Consider the following 25,149-nt stretch of genomic DNA (forward strand, 5'->3'; position numbering starts at 1 on the left):
CAAATGAGTTGGAAGAAGAGTTTAGCAAAAATAACGATAGCCGTTGATTTCAGAGATCAGAATGTACCCGTGGTGCCTGCTGGGTCCACCCTGGCAGCAAGTCAGTCACTCACAGTGTGTGCCAGGACTTCAATGGCTCTTGCCGTTGAGTGCAAGCATATGAGAAGGTCTGGTGGCTTCCCCTGTGCCCAGGAAAGCATGTTCTTGGTCATCAGCTTGTGGAGTACAGGGGGGCTCAGCTCTTCTGGGCCCTTCACGCTCCTTGCAGTCACTTTCTGCCAATGCTGTCGTCAGTGGGGAAGAATTTCTGCTTTTTGCTGGGAAGACTATTTTTAAAAATAAGTAGATGGTGACTGTCAGGGAAGGAGGGGACTTACATTAGTGGCCCCTGAGTTGGAGGTGCCTGGTGAGCAAGTTGTACTTTTCTGAACTTCTAATTTGCCAGAGCCCACAGCAGTCGTATTTGTTTCTAAGCACACCATGGAAGCAATGCAACAGCCTTTAATGCAGGTGCCACACCTGATTGTTGGTGTGTCTCCAGTCTGTCAAGCTCCCCCACCCATGTCGCCCATCCCAGGCCCTCTCAGCAACCTCAGGGGCCAAGGTCGGGTGCCTGTTGATGTGTCCTCCATGAGGCGCATGCTATCAAAGCACTCTCTCTGATCGTGTTTAGTCATCAAAAGCAAGCGCTAGATGCCACGGGATTCATATAGCTAATAACAGAGTCCCACGAGGGACTCATCTGTGGTGGGCTAGAAACGGGGCTCCCTCAAGAGCCAGTGACTTGGTCTGCCAGCACAGTATTCCGGTGCTGCAGTCCACAGTGTTTACAGTGAGGCTGACCAGCTCGCCTGCTCACAGCCCCTCCCCTTCAGCGGGGGGCGGTCCCCGGGGATGCAGTAAGGCGTTCACAAGGCTTAGGGCGCGAGGCAAAATGCCATTCATAGGACATAGGTGGCAAATCCTAAGCACGTTAAGGAAATGATTACTGTCTTGGAGCGTCAGGGAAGGCCTCTTGGTGGAAAGGGCAATTTAGTTGTATTTGAAGGGCACGTAGGACCTGGCTGGACAGCAATGGGGCAGGAGGGCCGAGCAGATAGAAGCAGCGTGCGCCATGCAGGGGCGAGCTCAGCTGTGACAGCTGTGTCACCCCGGGGGTAAAAAGTGGAGCTGTATTTGTCCCCATAGCCAAGTCCTAATCGCACAGCTCTTCTGAGGAGCTATGTACTTGTTTCAGAAATTTCCGGTGCAATATACCGTTACTAATAGCGCCTTATTAGACACTTTCTTTTTTTAGTTTCAGTGTATGTCAGGTTTTCGAAAGAATCTTTGTCTCTATGTGAAGAATATGAAGGTTGCCTCTGTAGCTTTTGTACATTTATCTTTTTTAGAGTTTTTTTCTTAAGATTCATTTTTTTAAAGCATTTTTTAAATTTTTTATTTATTTATTTATTTTGGCTGCATTGGGTCTTTGTTGTTGCACGCGGGCTTTCTCTAGTTGCGGCGAGCGGGGGCTACTCTTCGTTGCGGTGCGTGGGCTTCTCATTGCAGTGGCTTCTCTTATTGCGGAGCATCGCCTCTAGGCGCGTGGGCTTCAGTAGTTGTGGCATGCGGGCTCAGTAGTTGTGGCTCGTGGGCTGTAGAGCGCAGGCTCAGTAGTTGTGGTGCACGGGCTTAGTTGCTCCGCAGCATGTGGGATCTTCCTGGACCAGGGCTCCAACCCATGTCCCCTGCATTGGCAGGCAGATTCTTAACCACTGCGCCACCAGGGAAGCCCTGTACATTTATCTTTAACCAGGTTCACTGATGCTGAAAGCCAGCCAGCCTTTCTGAGTCTAGCTGAGAAATGGTGGAGAGTGTACGCATTTGCCTGGGGAAAATGGAGGGATTAGAATAACAGAACAAACATTCCTTCAAGTGCCATTTCCTCCTTTTAAAGAACACAGCTCATTTTAGTTGTGACGTCATTTCACTGAGCAAGTATTTCTCTTGCTCTTCGTGTGACAAAATTATGTGACCTAGCATTTCCTTTTGGAGATCAAAGGAAATGTTGCTTGGAGTCTGGGAAAATGGTTGCCCTGGTTCCTGCATTGCTGAAGGTCCCATTCATTCATGTATGAAAATCCAGGGAGATAACTGGCCAGGAAAAGCACGAGGCTTCCAGGGTATTAGTCAGGCTCAGAATGACTTTTCAGGCAATTCTGGCTTTCCTGCTGGCTTCCCATCCGTAGAACTTCTGTCTCATGCTTGCCTCTAGAGACCCTGTGGGAATGCCCAGAAAGCTGTTTACCTTCTGTTGTCACATGTTCATTTTGGGCAATGCCTACTATTAGAAAGTTCTTCCTTGTATTGAGACAACAACCTGTTTCCCTATAACTTTCCCCATCACTGGCTTAAATATAGACCTTTGAGGACTGGCCCAGAAACACAGGCACCATGCCTAACACTGTTTGCAAAAGAAAATGCATTCTGAGTTCCACACCAGTGGTGTATCAATAATCTTCTGGAGTGCAACCCCATTCATCCACTGGAGCGTGCCCAGTAGGGGACACGGGGGAGGGGGGGAGGGCCAGGGACTGGGTAATATTGGGCAAAGAGGACCCCAGTTCCAAGAGCTGCCCCACTTTGCTCACACTGCCACAGGAAGCAGAGATCATGATGGTGGGGAAACAGCCTTGGGGTAGGACAGAGATGAATTTATCTCTGGGCTGTACCATTTATTAGCTTTGTGGCTTTGAGCACATTGCTGAACCTTTCAAAGCCTCAGTTTTCAAAGCCTGTTTTTCATCTGCAAAACAGATGAAGAATAAATGTGAAAAAGCATATAGAGAGCCCAGTACTGCTCAGCAAATGCCGTTTATCACAGGCCCATACACACACAGTTAACTGTGTTTCCGGACTGTGCCATTAGTTTGCGAAGGACTGATTACATCCCCCTTCTGGGCTGTGGGGCAGGCAGATACGATGCCACTGCCTCAGCTGGTGACTCAGCCCATTGCTTTGGGTCAGACCTACTTTGAAAGTCAGGTGACTCCACAGCTTCAGAGTGGGTTCTCCTCATATATATCAGCCATGGCCTCTCATTCCTCTTCTCAGGGCCAAACCCAGAGTTCCTTAGCTGCCTAAACTTTCCCCAGAACATGCTACAGTTTTCTGTTTGCATGTCAGGCTTTACTGATTCTTCAGATTGGTCCTCTTGTAGACTTGTGTCGGACGTTTGTGATAGTTAACATTTCTGGCCCATCCCAATATATACATCAGAATATTTATTCTCATTCCTGGTTCTTAAAGTATCAAGCTGTTGCTTGGAGCAGAACATGTGTCCATTTCTATAGATTTTCATGCTGGAAATGGGAGAAATAGTGGATAGCATTTTTAGATAAATAAATTAGAGACCATGCCTGCAGATTTTAGTTTTTAATTGTGGCAGCCAGCTTCTCAGGGTTGAGAATCCAGCTGGCATCCATGCCAGAAACCAAGGCGGTGGTTGACGGCTAGGGCTTTGAGTACCTATTCTGCCGCTTAGTGGCGATGACCTCAGGCAAGTTTCATAGGCTGATTAGGAGGATTGAGCTAGACAAAGCATTAAAGCACTTAGCATCGTGCCTAGCACATAGTAAGCTCCCCCTGACCCCGCCCCCTGCCCCGCCCCCTGCCGTAGTACATTTTTTAAAAGAGAGAAAAATCTTGCTGGTATAAGCACTGCTCATTCTCTCAACTCCTAACCATCAATTATAGACCTCATGGAGTTACAGGATGTTAGAGCTTCGAATTACGTTTCCATTAGTGGTGATGGATTAGATGGAACTATTCCATCCTTTCGCATTTAGTCCCCCTTGTGGTCAAAAGCAGACACTTTATGAAGCAATGTGCTGGATAAGAAGCGAATTGGCCAAAGACTAGGTTTTTATCTCAGTGCAACTGCCTGGGCCTTGTAAGAGTCAAGTCCACCATTTGGCTTCCTTAGTGCAGCGCTGGTGCTGATGGATCTCATGGCCTCTGAAGCTCACCCTTGCTCACCTGCCTGTCATCTGGTACTCAATCACTTAACAGCTATTAACTGAGCACCTACTATGTGTGGGCATTTGTCTTGGCTCTGGGGCTACATCAGTAAAACAGGCCAAATTCTCCACCTCGCAGAGCTTACATTCATTTTTGGGAGACAGACTAAGAAAGTAAATTAAGGGACTTCCCTGGAGGTCCAACAGTTAAGACTCCGTGCTTCCACTGCAGGGGGACATGGGTTTGATCCCTGGTCAGGGAACTAAGATCCCCCACATGCCACGTGTTGCAGCCAAAAAAAAAAAAAAAAGGAAAGTAAATTAAATAGTGTTCGAAGGTGATAAGTGCAGTGGACAAAAATAAAGCAGGGAAGGGAGGGAGTAAGGAATGCTGGAGGGGCAGGGCTCAAGTTTTAAAGAGGGTCGTCAGGGAAGAGCCCATGGAGGAGCAGAGACTTGAAGAAATGAGAGATCTTTGAAGTCCGGGCAGAGGGAAGAGCAAGTGCAAAGTCCCTGAGGCAGAAACCAGGCCAAGAGTGGTTGGGGGGCTGCAAAGAGGCCTGTGAAGCTGGAGCCTGGTAAGCACGAGAGGAGCCAGTGGAGGGCCCATCGGAAGAACTAGCAAGGGATGCAGGTCAAGTAGGGCCTTGCAGGCCAGCGCGAGAACATTGGCTTTGGTCTGAAAGAGGGAATGTGTGGAAGAGTTTTGAGCAAAGGAGTACTATTATTGGACATATGTTTGACCAGATCGCCCTGACTGCTGGGTTGAGAAGAGAGCGTGAGGTCAAAGGTGGAGGCAGAGAGAGATGACAGAGATGGCGGCTTAGCCTGAGTAATAGCGGTAGACATGGCAAAGTGTCTTCTTTGTGCTTTTCTGAAATGACTATTTTGTTTTTGTTTATTTGGCCAAGAACATGTGTTACCTAAAGTTAATTTTTTTTCCCCACAATACCCTGCCAATATTAGACTTCTGAAGTTTCCCTGTGTGTCTTATTTGGTGGCAGTATCACATATGTGTGCAGTGTAGATATTTGAATGTTGAAAGTTAATTAAATCACCAATAGAAGTGGGGTTTTTCCCCCCATGAATCGTCTCAGGAGAAAGTTAGGACCACTGAAAGGACAACACCATCTCACTGTTCATGTAAGAATCTTGTTATTGAATACCGCATGCATGTTTCTTCCACAGATTATTTTTTTACTCATTTAATAATAGGTCCTCTGGCATGATGTCTTAGCAGCTCCAATTTCACCTGCAAAGAGGCATGAGTTCCTCCAAACACCCCACCCCCTCACCCCCCCATCAACACGTAGCCAGACAGAGCACCGGCTTTCAGGGATTTCTTCACCGTCTGAGTTCCAGCTTCTGTTTCTTTTACACATGTATGTATAAGGTATATGTATATATGTAGGTGTTTTGAAGATGATGATCTCATATAGAAATTATGGAAAGAACATTTTCCCTTTTGAAAATAATGGAACTCCCAGAAAGCTAAACCTGTTCAACAACATAATCCTGAGAGAGACATGTGCTGCTCTGTCAGATTGGCATTCCAGGTCATGTTTATGGAGTCATTGTTAGGACTAGTTTATCCAGGTTCATTCCCATCCAGTAACTCCCAAGGCCACGGCCACTGTAAGGGAGCTGACTTTAAAGAAGCGATCACCACTCAGGTCCACTGTGCGTCTACTGAGCTCCCACTGTGTGCTCACCCTAGGCACAATGACTGGCTTTCACATTAAAAACTGGGGCTCATAGTCAGACAAGCGCTGATTCTACTTAAACGGGTGTCAGGACAGAATGTCTGAATGACATGTTGCCTGGGAAAATCAGGCACAGGATGTGGGTGAGGCTTTGGTGGAGACAAAGGAAGTAAAGGACCTTATTTCCTCCCACAAGACCCTTCAAATCTTGATGGACACACAGTTAACAATACAGGGCAAGATTAACGCGTGGTCAGCACAAACTGTCTGTCAACATGCATCAGTAATAGAGTTGTAGCTCTTGTTTATAAGCTTACCCTGACTTGAACTTCTCTTAAAATATCTTTTCTTATTAGCGTGGAATTTGATCCATCTTTTCAGAGCGCTGATCCAGTCTTAGGTCATCTGAGGAATGGAAGTAAGGGAAGTGGTTTCTGCCCACAGCTCTTCCTTCAGTTGGTCGGCCCCTGTTAAGGAGGCTAAGGCTTGGGGCTTCTGCCACTCATCCGCCTTTGTGTGTATGAACTGGTCCAGTGGATTTTAAATATGAGTGAGATCAACTTGGGGGTTCCACAGAGGAGGTGTGTCATAGAGGGAATCCCCCAAACATTGAGCTTCTCTCACTTTAGCCACTGCAGCCGATCCTGATTTCTAAGTACATAAATCTCCTTGTAAGTGGCTTTGCTGGCCCCAGTTCCTAATAGGCGTTCACCTTTATGCCGTCTATTTAAATATCTGGGTCATCAGTGAAGCCAGAGGTGTGAACTACATCCAGACAGTCTTAACCTCTGGTTTGCTCACTTCTTCCTTTTACACGCTCCTGGAGACCGGAAGTCAGAGTAAGACGCTTTCTACCAGTGTAAGTCAAAACCTAAGTCCTGTCTCAAACATTTTCAAGGAGAACTCAACAATACTTACAAATGAAAAGCAATGCCAAGAGGCTCAGGAAAAGCTGCCCTTAAAATTTCTCCCTGTTATAATAGAATGTTTCTCAATGTGCTAATAAACATGGAGGGATTTTACTTTTTTTTAATTTTGGGGCCTTTCTTTAGGGATTTGTTTAAGAGGGAGGAGACCTAAAGTCCAGAATCTTTTAGAATAATATCCAGGAAATGTGAAACTCATTCAGGGCTGCCCATTCTTTCTCATTTCCTAGTGGGATAGTCAGAGGCCCTAATAACATGTTTGGAAATTTCCTGTGACCCTTTGTTGAATAATGGAATTAAGTATAAGGTGGAACTGCTTAGGCTGCATTTGAAGGGGTTGAGTTTTTCAAGTAGTAAAAGGCTATATTTTGATAAAGTGGTCTTTATTATGATTTTAGTAGCTGCGCAGCCCTGATTTTCTGTGATAGGCCTATTTCAGATGTCTCTACCGTGTTCAGACCCAGTTTTTAATTCAGAAAGTACTGTCACCATATTGATCCATTTCCATCACTTCCTGGGCCTCTAGGACATTAGAGATGATTTGGTCTCCAGCCAGCCACCTGCACGAGCCACTCCCCAGTTCGACTCCCCCAGGCTGAGCACAAAGCCCAGCCAGCACTGGCCCCTGGTAAAAGCTATTGACCAGTGTGGTCTGCACCCTAGCTAACAGTTGGGCTTGATCTTGGCCCCTCTGAGGACCTCTGGGCAACTCAAAGAAACATGTAAAACTTTAGCTGGGAAGGACTCCTGTAGACATCACTGGGGTCAGTCCAGTCATTTCACAGATGAAGAACTAAGGCAACATGACTGGTTCAAGATGGTGGAGGCATATTTAAGACATCTGGGAGAAGGAAGCATTGTTTGCTGGACTGACAACATTCCTGCAGCCATTTCCTGTGAAATGATCAGCTGCTTCACTACACAAGTGAAGAAGAACCTTTGATGAGCCCACAGCCAGAGCTGGAATTCCTGACTTTTCATGTTGCTGTTCAAATCCCTTTTCATATTTCACAAGCATCTCTGATCTGTAAGACAATCTGCACTTCAGACCCTGGCCATATGGTCACTGATAAAATCCAAATAGAACCTAGCATTTGTGACACATCACTCCAGGCTCATCACCTAGCTCCTGGAACTTGAATTCTGTGAATTGGCTATAGGATGAAATGATATTTAAACACAAAATCTCAGCAGGCTTTACTGGGTACATAAATAAAGAGTACCATGTCTGCTCATGGGCGCACCTGGGGTCAGGGAACTGTGCTGGTGTTTTGTTTCCCTTTGTTTTCTCTTTAGAGGAGAAAAAAGTATCTTTCTTCCATGTCTTCTACTTCTTCTATTGGCTGCTACCTTCACAGATGTGTCCACTCTGTTCTGTGTCTCCTCACTGTTCCCGTTTTCCAGCGTCGTCCTCCCGCATTGTAGTGACCACCTGCCTCAAGCTCTAGCCCTCATCCTTCCCACTGTTCTCTGCTTCCGCTTCCTGAGACATGGTCCACTCTTGCTGTCACTTCTGGCCTCAGCCCTCGCCTGCAGCTCAGACTTGCTCCCGAACTCCAGTCCCACATCCACAACTGCCTTCTGAACCTGTTACCTCTGTGGCTTTTTCTCGCCTCAAACACAACAGAAAACAGAACCTGGACCAGATGGTCTTTGGGTTTCCTGTTGGTTCTCAAACTCAGTTTTAAGAAGGCAGCATTTAAGAGCATCTCAATACTCTCTCTTCCTCTTCTCAACTTCCCTAAATCTTTTTAATGATACCACTAACCTCCCCGCCATGGAATGTGTGTCCTCTTCTGCACATATACACATGCACCCACGCACATATAGACATAAAAATGACAGAGCAAAAGGGTTGAATTGGCTAACATACTTGCCTAGAAAGAAACAGCGCAAAGCATATGTCTTACTGCTCTTAAGATGACAGTGTCATCTTCATATAAAAAGTAAAGCTTGTTGATATGCCAGTGAGCTTATGTATTTTTAGATGTCTGGGTACAAGTACAATGCATGACCCCCTTTCTCTTTCCCGGCAACCACTTGTCACCTTGGAAAGCTGGCAGAACAGTGGTCTCGAGTCCAGAAATGAGCTGACTTTCCTATTCCCACTGCTGACAGTTTGTCAGTCACAGGGAGGACCTAATAAACTTCCTGGTGCTTATTTGCCCAATGGCACATCTATAAATATATTTCAGAGGGAATAAGCATGTCAAGTTTGAAATTCAGATTTGTTCTATCAGAATGTCGTTGCTGGAGGAAGCACTGGAAATCAGGTTTTTCCACCTCCTGATCTTACTGAAGGGGGAACTGAAGCCCAGAAAGGTTAGGTGATCTGCCCAAAGTCACACAGCTTATTAATGACAAAACTACAACTGAAACGCTGGTATTCTAGCCCCCAGCCCAGTGCTCTTCCATTCACCTGCCTTTTAAATATGCTGAATCCCTTTCTGCTACTCATCTGGAGTGAGTTCTCAAGCCCACTGAAAAACCCCAATAAATCCTGGTTCTTAGTCTATTTTAAAACATTAAGCATTTACACAAACAATTCATAATAAAATCTTAAGTTGTAAATATGACAGATTCACACTGTTACTTCTTCAAGTTTAAAGAGAAGATCATGAGATTATGGAAGCTGCTGATTTCTCTGCCTTCTGGTTGCTTTATCCATCTCTCTAAAATCAGGTCAGAACACTGCAAAGACCGGCTCTCCCCTGCCGTCACCTCAGCACAGACACTCATGTAAGAATGAGCTGAAAGCATAGTCTGTCGGCTGCTTTTCCTCTTAAAATCTAACTTCCAAGGGCCTGGATTTTAATTATTGATGATGTGTATAGAGTTTCTGTGTCGGGCATTTTTTCCTGAGTTATAGAATCATCTGGAATGGGGGAAGAACATTTCTCAATATCCCAGTGTAGTTGCTGAGAGTGAATTAACCTGTAAACCTCTAGGATAAGTGAATTGTAGCTTTCACCTAAAATGGCTGTCTAGCTGAGATTTCTGCCTACAGTTTCTTCTGCATGTTCCTTTCAGCTGGTTTTAGATCCTGTGTTTTCTATCCCATATAGCTTCTTAGGGAAGAGTGCATCTTCTAGATAGCTTGTGCTTCTATAATTCAATTTTCTGTTATCTTTTTTTCCCTTAGTTTCATAATACATGGCTCATGAGCCCCACTTTCTACATGAAGGTCTGCACATTATCCTAATGATGCCACAGATTTCTATTTAGTATATTATGTAGTTAAAGAAAAAAAATATATGTGGGCTTTACTCTGTCAGACCCAAACCTGGCACAGCCTTTCATGGGCACAAGAGGAGCGGCTACAGTTTAATCAGAAGGTCTGTGGTCTGAGTGCAGAAAGGGGAGTGGGCTCAAGAAAATGCCTCTGGGGAATGGATAAAGAAGATGTGGTACATATATACAATGGAATATTACTGAGCTATAAAAAGGAATGAAATAATGCCACTTGCAGCAACATGGATGGACCTAGAGATTGTCATACTGAGTGAAGTCAGAGAGAGAAAGACAAATATCATATGATATCACTTATGTGTGGAATCTTAAAAAAGGCTACAGAGTCAGTGGTTTATCCTACAATCAGATAAGCTGCTGTTTATTAACAAATTTTCAAGTCTTTAGACTAAGAGATTGGTTCAAGATGGAGTAGAAGGACGTGGTCTCACTCCCTCTTGCGAGAGCACCGGAATCACAACTAACTGCTGAACAGTCATTGAAAGGAAGACACTGGAACTCACCAAAAAAGATACCCCATATCCAAAGACAAAGGAGAAGCCACAATGAGATGGTAGGAGGGGTGCAATCACAATAAAATCAAATCCCATAACCGCTGGGTGGGTGACTCACAAACTGGAGAACAGTAATACCACAGAACTCCACCCACTGGAGTGAAGGTTCTGAGCCCCCCATCAGGCTTCCCAATCTGGGGGTCTGGCAATGGGAGGAGGAATTCCCAGAGAATCAGACTTTGAAGGCTAGCGGGATTTGATGCAGGACTTCAACAGGACTGGGGGAAACAGAGACTCCACTCTTGGAGGGCACACACAAATTAGTGTGCACATCAGGACCCAGGGGGAGGGAGCATTGACCCCATAGGAGACTGAACCAGACCTACCTGCTAGTGGTGGAGGGTCTCCTGCAGAGGGGGGGGTGGATGTGGCTCACTGTGGGGACAAGGACACTGGCAGCAGAAGTTCTGGGAAGTACTCCTTGGTGTGAGCCCTCCCAGAGTCTGCCATTAGCCCCACCAAAGGGCCTGTAGGCTCCAGTGCTGGGTCTCCTCAGGCCAAACAACCAACAGGGAGGGAACTCAGTGCCACCCATCAGCAGACAAGCAGATTAAAGTTTTACTGAGCTCTGCCCACCAGAGCAAAAGTCAGCTCTACCCACCACCAGTCCCTTCCATCAGGGAGCTTGCACAAGCCTCTTAGATAGCCTCATCTACCAGAGGGCAGACAGCAGAAGCAAGAACTACAATCCTGCAGCCTGTGGAATGAAAACCACATTCACAGAAAGACAGACAAAATGAAAAGGCAGAGGACTATGTACCAGATGAAGGAACAAGATAAAACCCCAGAAAAACAACTAAATGAAGTGGAGATAGGCAACCTTCCAGAAAAAGAATTCAGAATAATGATAGTGAAGATGATCCAGGACCTTGGAAAAAGAATGGAGACAAAGATCGAGAAGATGCAAGAAATGTTTAACAAAGACCTAGAAGAATTAAAGAACAAACAAACAGAGATGAACAATACAATAACTGAAATGAAAAATACACTAGAAGGAATCAATAGCAGAATAAATGAGGCAGAAGAACGGGTAAGTGACCTGGAAGACAGAATGGTGGCATTCACTGCCATGGAACAGAATAAAGAAAAAAGAATGAAAACAAATGAAGACAGCCTAAGGGACCTCTGGGACAACATTAAACGCACCAGCATTCACATTATAGGGGTCCCAGAAGGAGAAGAGAGAGAGAAAGGACCCGAGAAAATATTTGAAGAGATTATAGTCAAAAACTTCCCTAACATGGGAAAGGAAATAGCCACCCAAGTCCAGGAAGTGTAGACAGTCCCAGTCAGGATAAACCCAAGGAGAAACATGCCGAGACACACAGTAATCAAATTGGCAAAAATTAAAGACAAATTATTAAAAGCAACAAGGGAAGAATGACAAATAACATTCAAGGGAACTCCCATAAGGTTAACAGCTGATCTTTCAGCAGAAACTCTACAAGCCAGAAGAGAGTAGCACGATATATTTAAAGTGATGAAAGGGAAGAACCTACAACCAAGATTACTCTACCCGGCAAAGATCTCATTTAGATTCAACAGAGAAATCAAGCAAGCAAAACAGGCAAGCAAAAGCTAAGAGAACTCAGCACCACCAAACCAGCTCTACAACAAACGCTAAAGGAACTTCTCTAAGTGGGAAACACAAGAGAAGAAAAGGACCTACAAAAAAACCCCCAAAACAATTAAGAAAATGGTAATAGGAACATACATATCAAGAATTACCTTAAAGGTGAATGGATTAAATGCTCCAACCAAAACACAGGCTCTCTGAATGGATACAAAAGCAAGACCCATATATATGCTGTCTACAAGAGACCCACTTCAGACCTAGGGACACATACAGACTGAAAGTGAGGGGATGGAAAAAGATATTCCATGCAAATGGAAATCAAAAGAAAGCTGGAATAGCTATACTCATATCAGATAAAATAGACTTTGAAATAAAGAAAGTTACAAGAGACAAGGAAGGACACTACATAATGATCAAGGGATCAATCCAAGAAGAAGATATAACAACTGTAAATATTTATGCACCCAACATAGGAGCACCTCAGTACATAAGGCAGATGCTAACAGCTATAAAAGAGGAAATCAACAGTAACACAATAATAGTGGGGGACTTTAACACCTCACTTACACCAATGGACAGATCATCCAGACAGAAAATTAATAAGGAAACATAAGCTTTAAATGACACAATAGACCAGATAGATTTAATTGATATTTATAGGACATTGCATCCGAAAACAGCAGATTACACTTCCGTCTCAAGTGCACACAGAACATTGTCCAGGATAGATCACATTTTGGGTCACAAATCAAGCCTCAGTAAATTTAAGAAAATTGAAATCATATCAAGCATCTTTTCTGACCACCACGCTATGAGATTAGAAGTAAATTACAGGGAAAAAAACCCGTAAAAAGCACAAACACATGGAGGCCAAACAATACGTTACTAAATAACCAAGAGATCATTGAAGAAATCAAAGAGGAAATCAAAAAATACCTAGAGACAAGTGACAACGAAAACATGACAATCCAAAACCTATGGGATGCAGCAAAAGCAGTTTTAAGAGGGAAGTTTATAGCAATAAAATCCTACCACAAGAAATAAGAAAAATCTCAAATAAACAATCTAACCTTACACCTAAAGAAACTAGAGAAAGAAGAACAAACAAAACCCAAAGTTAGTAGAAGGAAAGAAATAGTAAAGATCAGAGCAGAAATAAATGAAATAGAAACAAAGAAAACAGTAGCAAAGATCAATAAAACTAAAAGCTGGTTCTTTGAGTAGATAAACAAAATGGATAAACCTTTATCTAGACTTATCAAGAAAAAGAAGAAGAGGACTCAAATCAAAAAATTAGAAATGAAAAAGGAGAAGTTACAATGGACACCACAGAAATACAAAGCATCATAAGAGACTACTACAAGCAACTCTATGCCAATAAAGTGGACAACCTGGAAGAAATGGACAAATTCTTAGAAAGGTATAACCTTCCAAGACTGACCCAGGAAGAAGTAGAAAATATGAACAGACCAATCACAAGTAATGAAATTGAAACTGTGATTAAAAATCTTCCAACAAACAAAAGTCCAGGACCAGAGGGCTTCACAGGTGAATTCTATCAAGCATTTAGAGAAGAGCTAACACCCATCCTTCTCAAACTCTTCCAAAAAATTGCAGAGGAAGGAACACTCCCAAACTCATTCTATGAGGCCACCATCACCCTGGTACCAAAACCAGACAAAGATACTACAAAAAAAGAAAATTACAGACCAGTATCACTGATGAATATAGATGCAAAAATCCTCAACAAAATACTAGCAAGCGGAATCCAACAACTCATTAAAAGGTCATACACCATAATCAAGTGGGATTTATCCCAGGGATGCAAGGATTCTTCAATATACGCAAATCAATCAAAGTGATACACCATATTAACAAATTGAAGAATAAAAACCATATGATCATCTCCGTAGATGCAGAAAAAGCTTTTGACAAAATTCAACACCTATGTATGATAAAAACTCTACAGAAAGTGAGCATAGAGGGAACCTACCTCAACATAATAAAGGCCATATACGACAAACCCACAGCAAACATCATTCTCAATGGTGCAAAACTGAAAGCATTTCCTCTAAGATCAGGCACAAGACAAGGATGTCCACTCTCACCACTATTATTCAACATAGTTTTGAAAGTCCTAGCCATGGCAATCAGAGAAGAAAAAGAAATAAATGGAATACAAATTGGAACAGAAGAAGTGAAACTATCACTGCTTGCAGATGACATACTATATATAGATAATCCTAAAGATGCCACCAGAAAACTACTAGAGCTAATCAATGAATTTGGTAAAGTTGCAGGATACAAAATTAATACACAGAAATCTCTTGTATTCTTATACACTAACAACGAAAGATCAGAAAGAGAAATTAAGGAAACCATCCCATTCACCATTGCAACAAAAAGAATAAAATACCTAGTAATAAACCTACCTAAGGAGGTAAAAACCTGTACTCAGAAAACTATAAGACACTGATGAAAGAAATCAAAGATGACACAAACAGATGGAGAGATATACCATGTTCTTGGATTGGAAGAATCAATACTATGAAAATGACTATACTCCCCAAAGCAATCTACAGATTCAATGCAATCCCTATCAAATTACCAATGGCATTGTTTACAGAACTAGAGCAAAAAATCTTAAAATTTGTATGGAGACACAAAAGACCCCGAATAGACAAAGCCATTTTGAGGGAGAAAAACGGAGCTGGAGGAATCAGGCTCCCTGACTTCAAACTATATTACAAAGCTACAGTAATCACAAAAACAGAAATATAGATCAATGGACCAGGACAGAAAGCCCAGAAATAAACCCACGCACCTATGGTCAACTAATCTATGACAAAGGAGGCAAGGATACACAATGGAGAAAAGACAGTCTCTTCAATAAGTGGTGCTGGGAAAACTGGACAGCTACATGTAAAAGAATGAAATTAGAACACTCCCTAACACCATACACAAAAATAAACTCAAAATGGATTAAAGACCTAAATGTAACACTGGACACTATAAAACTCTTAGAGGAAAACATAGGCAGAACACTCTATGACATAAATCACAGCAAGATCCTTTTTGACCCAGCTCCTAGAGAAATGGATATAAAAACAAAAATAAACAAATGGGACCTAATGAAACTTCAAAGCTTTTGCACAGCAAAGGAAACCATAAACAAGATGAAAAGACAACCCTCAGAATGGGAGAAAATATTTGCAAATGAAGCAACTGACAAAGGATTAATCTCCAAAATTTACAAGCAGCTCATGCAGCTCAATATCAAAAAATCAAAGAACCCAATCCAAAAATGGGCAGAAGACCTAAATAGACATTTCTCCAAAGAAGATATACAGATTGCCAACAAACACATGAAAGGATGCTCAACATCACTAATCATTAGAGAAATGCAAATCAAAACTACAATGAGGTATCACCTCACACTGGTCAGAATGGTCATCATCAAAAAATCTACAAACAGTAAATGCTGGAGAGGGTGTGGAGAAAAGGGAACCCTCTTGCACTGTTGGTGGGAATTTAAAGTGATACAGCCACTATGGAGAACAGTATGGAGGTTCCTTAAAAAACTAAAAATAGAATGACCATACGACCCAGCAATCCCACTACTGGGCATATGCCCTGAGAAAACCATAATTCAAAAAGAGTCATGGACCACAATGTTCATTGCAGCACAATTTACAATAGCCAGGACGTGGGAGCAACCTACCTGTCCATCGACAGACGAATGGATAAAGGAGATATGGCACATATATACAATGGAATATTACTCAGCCATTAAAAAGGAACAAAATTGGGTCATTTGTTGAGTCTGTCATACAGAGTGAAGTAAGTCAGAATGAGAAAAACAAATATCGTATATTAACGCATATATGTGGAATCTAGAAAAATGGTACAGATGAACCGGTTTGCAGGGCAGAAATAGAGACACAGGTGTAGAGAACAAATGTATGGACACCAAGGGGGGAAAGCGGTGGGGGGGGTGGTGGTGGTGGGATGAATTGGGTGATTGGGATTGACGTGTATACACTGATGTGTATAAAACTGATGACTAATAAGAACCTGCTGTATAAAAAATAATAAAATTAGATTTTAGGAAAAGGCTACAAATGAACTTATCTATAAAAGAAATAGAGTTACAGGTGTAGCAAACAAACTTATGGTTATGGGGGCAGGGTAAGGGGTAGGGGAGTTATATAAATTGGGAGATGGGGATTGACACATACACACTAGTATATAGAAAATAGATATCTAATAAGGTCCTACTGTATGGCACAGGGAACTCTACTCATACTCTGTAATGGCCTATATGGGAAAAGAATCTTAAAAAAGAGTGGCTATATGTATATGTATAAGTGATTCACTTTGCTGTACACCTGAAACTAACACAACATTGTAAATCAACTATACCTAAATAAAAATTTTATAAATAAATAAACAAACAAAGGAACAAGAAAACGCCTCTGGGCGTGTGAGAAGGACGAAAGTGTTATATCCCTCGCTCCTCTCCGAGGATCAGGAAGCTGTAAGGACAGGAGGGAGACTTCCCAGCATTTGTGGTGCTGACCTGGCAGGGGCAAGGGGACTTATTTCTCTTTGCTACCTGCTCCTCCTGTATCTACTTCAGGATGAACATCAACCTCAGTAAGTCTCTTCCAGAGCGTTTCAGACACATCTTGGTACAGTGGCAACCCCACCTGTAGTTTTCTTTCAGTGTAATTTTCAAGTAATGTGAACAATCACACCAAACCTTTTCTAGCTCTGATTCTAGTTTTTTCAGCCTCCTCACCAAGCCTAAATTAGTAGTAGCCAGAGGTACTCTGCTTTCCATATATTTCGAGCTGTGTTGCAAGAAAATGTCAAGCCACCATGAGATGCTGGGAGTTAAAAGAGACCAAGAGACTTAGCCTGGCTGCTGCTGGTGGGCGCCAGGCCTGCCCTCCTGGCTTGTGGTTGAGGCGGGAGCCTGTAAGGTGGCAGGGCCTTCACCAGGCCACTTGCGTGGTTTATCTACGGGCTCTGATCTGTCCCCTCCTTGGCCACACTGTTGGCTGCTTGCTAATTGGTTCTTCTGAGAAGGAAGCAAAACTTCCATGAGAAAGCCAAAATCGGTGACACACTGCTTGATTTTGGAATTTGAGGTCTCTGAAGATCTGAGACGCAAAATTGCTTTGGCGAGCTCTGAACCCACTCATTCATCGCACCCCAGAGCAGGAGAGGTCAAGAGAACCTGTCCTTTACTTTGCACTCCGTGGGTGCTCATCAAGGCACATGTAGGGGTGAGTGTTGCTGTGTGTGTTAACAGGAACCAAGAAAAAAAAATCCTGCAGACCACAGTGACTTTTGTCTTTGGCTTGTCTTTGTATGTTTCTTATCCTTGGTAAGAAGCATTATTATAGTAGGAAAAATGTGAATAAGTACTTGTTTATTGTGTTTTGTGGCTCTTTAGCCCTTTGCTTGTAGTTTTTTTCCTCCAACTGCCTGGCAATTTCTTCCAAGACTCACCCCAAGTCCACCACCAGTACCACCACGAAATATGGCTTTCCTCACTTCAGGGTGCACTGTGGCCCAACCTTTTCCTCCCTTGTCTGTTTATTTTCTTCTTCTTTCTCCTTAGCACTGTTATTTTCCCCAGATTATGATGCCTGCTCAGATGGGCATTCTACCATTTCCTCAGAGATGTCCAGAGGGTATAGCAGGTGGATGGCTAACATGAAACTTCTCCCCCTTTAACTCTACAATCAGGTGCTGGTTCATTCATGCAGCAGACATGTACTGGGCATTGACTGTACACAAAGCCCAGAGCTCCTGCTTTTGAGGGGCTCGCGGTCCTGGACGTGCATGGGAGGGGGATGGGGCGCAGCATGATGATGGCATATTTCCAAGTAAGTTCTGTTTAAGGAGGCTGGGAGGAGGGTGTCCAGGGTACCCTAAGAGTTTAGGATGTAGACAGGTAGTGATAGGAAGGGTAAGGGTTCTAGGTCAGAGGATCATCACGAGCAAAGGTTGAGAAGCAGTAAAGTACAGGAAGCACACAGAGGACGACTCCGTTTTCCTGGAAGTACATAGAGTTGACAAAGCCTAGTGAGGAAGATGAGGCTAAGGAGGTGGGTCTGGGCTGTGCAGAAGGACCTGCCTCTGTGGAGTTCAGGCTTCCAAACACAGAGCTGGCCCATCGGGAATGTTTGAGTAGAAGAAGAGCAACATTGGAGAAGGACTTTCCTCTCTGGCTGGTTTTTAGATTCCTGGCACACAGGTGCTGGAAGGGGCTGGTCTATCCCAGTCTCTACCTCATTCAGAGGAGGAGTTCCTTAGAGGATGTCTGAGTTGGTCAAGGTCAAAACATTGGGTGGCTTTTTTCCCAAGCAATATGGTGCCCACAGTGTTGTGTTTGTTTGCACCCACTGGCAATCTTTAAGAGGCACCCTTGGAGGTCTGCAAAAATAGTCTTTTTGCAAAAAAAAAAAAGAATATTTGTGTAATTTACATTATATGAACATTCTAACAAGTTGACATCATAGGCTTTGTACTTTCCATGAGGAGAGGTTTTATACACAAAGCGATGACTGCATTTGCAGAAATTATTTTTTGAAAGAAAAGGAATAAAAATGTTAATATTGTTTGCCTTAAAAGCAGGATTTGTGTTAACTTTGACATACTGCATATAATCTTTGTTAGGGTAGTAAGTGAACTTCATGAAATTACTGGTGACAGAAATATAATATCGGACTCTTATACTTGGTGAGTAATAGACACTTTCATTAAAGCCATTGTGTTCCAATAATGACTGACAATAGTAGAGTATAGAATGCAGCTACTCAGTGTATGTCTGAAAGGTTACTGAATCTTTGGGGGCAGTCATATGAAATTGCAGGTGTCTGGATGAGACATATTCAGCCTAAACAATGAGTAGTTTAAATTTTTTGGTTTTGTTCAGTACACTTACATTGTAATATTTACAGCTTTAGGCAGTTAATGCCAGAGAGGGAAGTAGGGGAGAAAGATTCTCTTTGGTTTCATGTTAAGTTACCTCTCAGTATTTACCTGATGGAGAAGTTTTGTAAGTATTTGGCATGTGAAAGACCCTATTTTATAAAATAGAGGTCTAAGACCCAGAGGAATGAAATGTATTTGTCAATGAATATTAAGCATTTACTCTGTGCCTGGCACTGTGCTAAGCGTTGAGTAATAAAAGATAGCTCAAGCGCTGTCCTTTCTACCTAATGTTCACTGCATTCTTACCCCTAATGAGTAGAGAGTTGACTCTTAAATTTTGATTTTAGTGGAGGAAAAGCATTTTGTTTCCATTTGGAGGAGTATGGCAGAGGTGTTCAAGGAAGGTACTTTCTTTAGCAACCACCAGGTGTCAGTACAGGACTTGGAGCTCTTGGCAACAAATGCATTCTTGGTTTTCCTAACTCACTTAAGGCCATGCCCATTTTGACTTTTCAAAGGCGGTAGACCTCCACTGGGCCACTTTCTCCCAAATATTAGTGTCAAACACTTTCTCCTCAAGACTGCATCACATTCCTTCACCTTTGCCTTGTAAAAGTAGCACAAGTTCCTCGACCTTTTTCTACTTTAAAGCTTTTAATTCTGTCTTTCACGGTGATGGTTCTACAAAGTAGGGAGGCTATCGGGATGGGGGTAGGGGAGTTTCACGAAGCTCTTGTTGCTTCCACTGATCCCATCCCCCAAACCGGTGGAGCCCACTCTCGGCTGATATGGGGAAAGGTGGAGGGTCTGTTCTTTTTCCTGCACAGAGAAACAATCTGATGGTGGAGCTTGATGGCTCCAAACTGCAGAAGGAAGTGTACAGAGAGAAGCTCCTAGGCATCTCCATTGGCCCAGCCATTTGCTTCCTCGTGTAGTGGTATGTGTTCACGTACGGACATTAAGGAAGTGTGTTTGTTGACTGACAGGGGAAACCTTGGAAAGGCGGGTATTGATTTGTGTCATACAGGTTTTCACCAGTTTCTCATCTTGCCTCCTCACTTTTTTTTTTACATATAAATAAATAAATCATTTTCTTACATTCTCTTCCATTATTGGTTATTACAAGATAATTGAATATAGTTCCCTGTGTTATACAGTAGGTCCTTGTTGTTTATTTTATATATAGTGGTGTGTATCTGTTAATCCCAAACTCCTAATTTATCCCCCATTTTCCCCTTTGGTATCATAAGTTTGCTTTCTATATCTGTCAGTCTGTTTCTGTTTTGTTAATAAGTTCATTTGTATCATCTTTAGATTCCACATGTAAGTGATATTATATGATATTTGTCTTTCTCTGTCTGACTTACTTCACTCGGTATGATCATCTCTAAGTCCATCCATGTTGCTGCAAATGGCATTATTTCGTTCTTTTTTATTTGCCTCCTCACTCGAATGGGCAGGCTGCACAGGGAGCTGAGGCATTTGGTGTGGGGCATCGGGGGATAGGGTGGGAGAAACTGGGGGAGGGCTTCCTTGGACATCCAAGCTTTTTTCGAGCCTCATAAGATGTCAGAAGTGGTGGCAGCTGGAGGGATGTCAGTTCGAATGAGCTGCTCAGCTGTTGGTAAACTTAGGGAGAGACGGGCTGGGGAGCTAGAGACACAAAGTCAGCCACTGGCTTCAGCAGCTAAGGCTCCTGGGGTGTGTGGCCTGCAGGGGATGGAGAGTCAGGCATGGCGCGCAGCTCCAAGTCTATGCCCTGAAGTAAGGGCCCGAGTGATGCAAGGCTCTGTGGTTCAGACACACTGTGGGGATTTCCTTCGGGCCGATCAGCGCGACTTGACAAATCGTAGTACAGCTAATCCCAGGCACTATTCAGATTCTTCTGTCGTTTTACAGTGAATAAAATATTGTAAATAAGGCAGCACATCAATAGGGATTCAAAAATAGTTTCAATATTTTGCTTTTGTAGAGATTTTCGTCATGATAGTCAAAGAAGATCACCTTGTTCTTGAAAACATCACGTAGGATATCCTTAAAATATTCCATATACACACATGCCATTGAAGAGGGCGGCTGACATTCTTACTGGAGTCATGCCCAGCTCTGCGTTGAGCAGCAGCTCCCAGACCAGATCCGGGAAGGCTCTCAGACCTGTATTAGGATGTACTTACTTACTTACTTATTTATTTATGGCTGTGTTGGGTCTTCGTTGCTGTGCACAGGCTTTCTCTAGTTGCGGCGAGTGGGGGCTACTCCTCGTTGCGGTGCATGGGCTTCTCATTGCGGTGGCTTCTCTTATTGCAGAGCACGGGCTCTAGGCACGCGGGCTTCAGTAGTTGTGGCACACGGGCTCAGTAGTTATGGCTCGTGGGCTCTAGAGCGCAGGCTCAGTAGTTGTGGCGCACGGGCTTAGTTGCCCCACAGCATGTGGGATCTTCCCGGACCAGGGCTCGAACCCGTGTCCCCTGCATTGGTAGGAGAATTCTTAACCACTGCACCACCAGGCAAGTCCCTAGGATGTACTTTTTAAGCAGCTTTTTTTTTTAAAGTTATTTAGTGTTGGCTTGACTTACAGTTGATATGGTACCTGCATATGGGATTGTGTAAGGGACAGATCTAGTTGTCCAAAATCAAAGTGTCTTTACTGTGTGGTGGCTTTAGTTCATGGGCTCTGGCCTCTCCCACTGCTTCAGGGAATCCTACAGCAAGTGCCTGCTTGCTCCCGGAAACTAGAGTCTTCAGATTCCGGCCACATTGCTCTGTGTTGATTCTCACCTCTCTCAGCAGCAGTCTCACACTTCTCACTCCTGCTTCTTTTCAGATCACTGGTGTGATCCTGCTGGCCGTTGGAGTCTGGGGCAAACTCACTCTTGGCACCTATATTTCCCTTATTGCCGAGAACTCCACAAATGCTCCCTATGTGCTCATCGGAACTGGCACCACTATTGTCGTGTTTGGCCTGTTTGGATGCTTTGCCACATGCCGTGGTAGCCCATGGATGCTGAAACTGGTGAGTAGGTCACAATATAATACTACTTTCTGATTCTGTTTTGTAAAAATAGAAATCACGTGAAAGCAAAGTGGCCCTTCTTGAAGCCACAGACGAGTCCTTAATAGTCATTGACTCTAATTTTAGTCCAGGCTTTTACCTAACCCACCCTTTAATCCCCTAGAGGGAGAAACAACCCCAGATACAGCCTGACACAAAAAAAATCCCGTCCTGGTCCCTCAAGGTAGATGATGACAAAGCAGTGGCCAGCGGTTCTAATAAGCCATTTATAGCCTCGTGGCAAGATGCCCTGTTCCAGTTTTGAATTCTATCTTAGAAATCTTTTCAAGCATGTGATGTGCAGCCTTGGTGGGTGAGGCAGCACCCCGAACATAAGCAGCCTTTCACGTCCAAGTTCCCAGTGGAGAAATACTTTTCTGCGTCCTTGAGCTGGGCTGTGCTGGGATGCGCGGGCACGCTCTCCTCTACGCCTGCGCAGCCTGGCTCCGTGCAGTGGGAGTTGAGCTAAGCCAGAGCTTCCCCACTCAACAGAGGGTTGCTGTGGGGCCAAGGACCAGTGCTGGGTACCTTTACTCTAATAGGACAGACACAGCAGTGATGTTTCCCAAAGGGTTAGGATAGGCTGTTGAAAGGCTGCTGCTGCAAGTCTTAACTTTCTGGTAGACCAGTTGCCTAATTCTCTAGTCTCTTGCCCATGCTTTTCATTAATAAGAGTTTATGTGGAAGGCTTTCACAGATAAAAGGCAGCAAGGGCCTCTCCTCAAAAGAAAATTTTGTTTAAAAGGATTTCTTTCAGACGTCTTGTTCTCTGAAAGGGGAGAGTAGAGATTCCCTCGGTGCTGGGTGGCCCGTCCTTTCTTGTTTAGCCCTAGATTGTAGTAACCCATAATACCATCTAGTGACAGATACGGGTGTGAGGGTGATTCACTCCAAAGGAAGCACCTTCCAAATGGGCACTGGTCAGTCTCTTTGTTGGCAACCTGATGGAGGTTGTGCTTGATTTGGCCATTTTCTGTCCTGAAGACCATACGGGAAGCTGATACCCTGGCCACAGCTAATCCTTCCAGGTTGGTGGAAAAGCCGTAGTGAGACCATATGGAGGCACTTCTGCTGCTGTCACCTCCACGAGCACTGTGAGTCTACCTTCTAGTACTTCTCATAGGCGCTAGTGTTTCCTTTGGTCTAGTGTTGTAGTTTTCAACTTTGATCAGTGCCTGAGTCACCTGGGCAGCTTTTTAAAAACACCTCTGCCAGAGGTCCACCCCCAGCCAATGGAACCAGAAGCTATGGTGGTCAGGATCTGGCTTCACATTTGCTGAAAGCTCTCCAGGGGTGCTATTGCACAGCCAGTGCTGAGACCCTCTTCTTCAGTACAGTGAGTAGCAAGGGAAGAATTAACTCCAGAGGCATGGAAAACAAAGACTGCTAAAAATCCGTCTGTCCAAACAAGAAGGGAGGAGACCTGGAGACCTGACTGACCCTAATGCTCACTGGCTTAAGTCTTGAGGGGCAAGGATGTAACCTCTTTGGGCCTTTGTCCCCATTTATGAAAGTACAGTATTGGACTAACCCACCAAGGTTTCTTCCAGCCCAAAGACTATGACTGAAGCAGGCAGAAGTGGGCATGCAACAATGGAACAGTCATCTCTGGCTTCTTCTGAAGGTTGCATACCATGCTGCCATTTTCTCCTGACACTTGTGAGCTTACTAGCAAGTGACCCTTTTGGCGAGTAGAGAAGTTTGGGGGGCTTGGTGTTGGTTTTGGTCTTCTAAAAGCTATCATTTAGTTCCTTTTACCCGCTCGATGTTGTCCTGTGTGCATACTCCATTTTATTTATTCCTCACCACCGCCATAAAATTCAGGTTGTGTTTTCATGTTATGTGATAAAGACTTGGAGGTGAAATACCTTGTCCAAGTTCACACAACTAATGTGCAGAGAGCTGGGACGGGAAACCAGATAGGTTTCTTTCTAAAGCCAGGGCTATTTCTACTACAGTATTTTCATTTGGAGAAAACTCGAACCCTGCCACCTGGATTTAATACAGGCTCTCCCCAGCAGGCCTTCTGGAGGAGCAGCAGCTTTCCTCTGGAAGCTTCCAGAAGCAGAGAGCCTCCCAGGGACGTGAAACTGCTGATCTAGCTGAACAGAGCAGAAGTCACTTGATTAGCTGTCCATCTAAAATCTTACAGTCCTCATTTAACCTCATTAATTGCAAAACAATTGAAGATAACTCTTTTCACTTTATGGAGGCCCAGAACCGTGGCCTCTTTCCTAAGAGCTACACCACAGAGTCAAAAGTTCTTTCTCCCACCTGCCTGCTGATGGTTACTTTCTCACAGGACTTTCTGGTGGAGTCTAGGCCTGGGGTGAGAGTCTCCCTAGAGTAAATTGTGCTTCTAATTGCATTTTGTACCAAGTTGAGAGAGAGAAGTCGTGTACATGGAGCTTTCTATTCACAACTGTGTGTTTGATACTTTAGTGTCTGTGCTTTCAGTGTGCGGAGAGACTTTTATTAATATTTTGAACGAAACCAACATTTTAAGGCAGTATTTCCTCCTTTGAATATATGTGCCCCTGGCTGAGAAAAATAATTTAAGATCCCATGCACACATATATACTTTACAAGACATATGTGCACTTTACAAGTAAGCAGTATGGCCACGTGCAGTGTACTCAAATTCCAGGGCATCACCAAGGGCCATTCCCGACATTCGGGAGCGTTGTATTTCATTTTGAGATGAGAAGAAGCAGATTCTAAGACGTATGCCTCGTAGGAGAGGAATCAATTCTCTTTCCTTTTATCTGCTTTTCAGTCACAAAAATGGAAACCGTTAATGTCTCAGAAGTACCATATAATATCCCTGAACTTAGGCACTTGCACGCACGCGCACACACACACACAATCGACTTGGAAAGTACAGGAAGCATGAAATGTGTAAGAAGCACTGGGGGTTTTAGATGCTTGCGAACATTGTTCGTCAGCAGCGGAGCTGATTTGCTTTTCAAAAGGCTATCAACTCCACAGAACAAGAGAGGTAAGCGACCCACTGCTGCGGGTGCCACATTCAGGCCCTAGCGAGGAAGGGTATCACGTCGGCCTGTGCACATCTGGGCCGCCCTGTCAGAATGCGAGGGATACAACTCCAAAGGAAGGGGGTTTGAAGCCACTTCATAGGA

General features: G+C 43.8%; 1 protein-coding gene across 1 annotated transcript in view; it reads left to right on the forward strand.

Moving 5' to 3' along the window:
- Window positions 1–25,149, forward strand: part of TSPAN7 (tetraspanin 7) — a 139,728-nt gene that overhangs the window by 92,246 nt on the left and 22,333 nt on the right. The window contains exon 2 of the mRNA XM_036840548.1: window positions 21,782–21,970. Within this exon, the coding sequence (XP_036696443.1) occupies window positions 21,782–21,970 (189 nt within the window). The remainder of the gene's footprint in view (window positions 1–21,781; window positions 21,971–25,149) is intronic.

This window comes from Balaenoptera musculus, chromosome X (assembly GCF_009873245.2).
Source record: "Balaenoptera musculus isolate JJ_BM4_2016_0621 chromosome X, mBalMus1.pri.v3, whole genome shotgun sequence".
Lineage (NCBI taxonomy): Eukaryota > Metazoa > Chordata > Mammalia > Artiodactyla > Balaenopteridae > Balaenoptera > Balaenoptera musculus.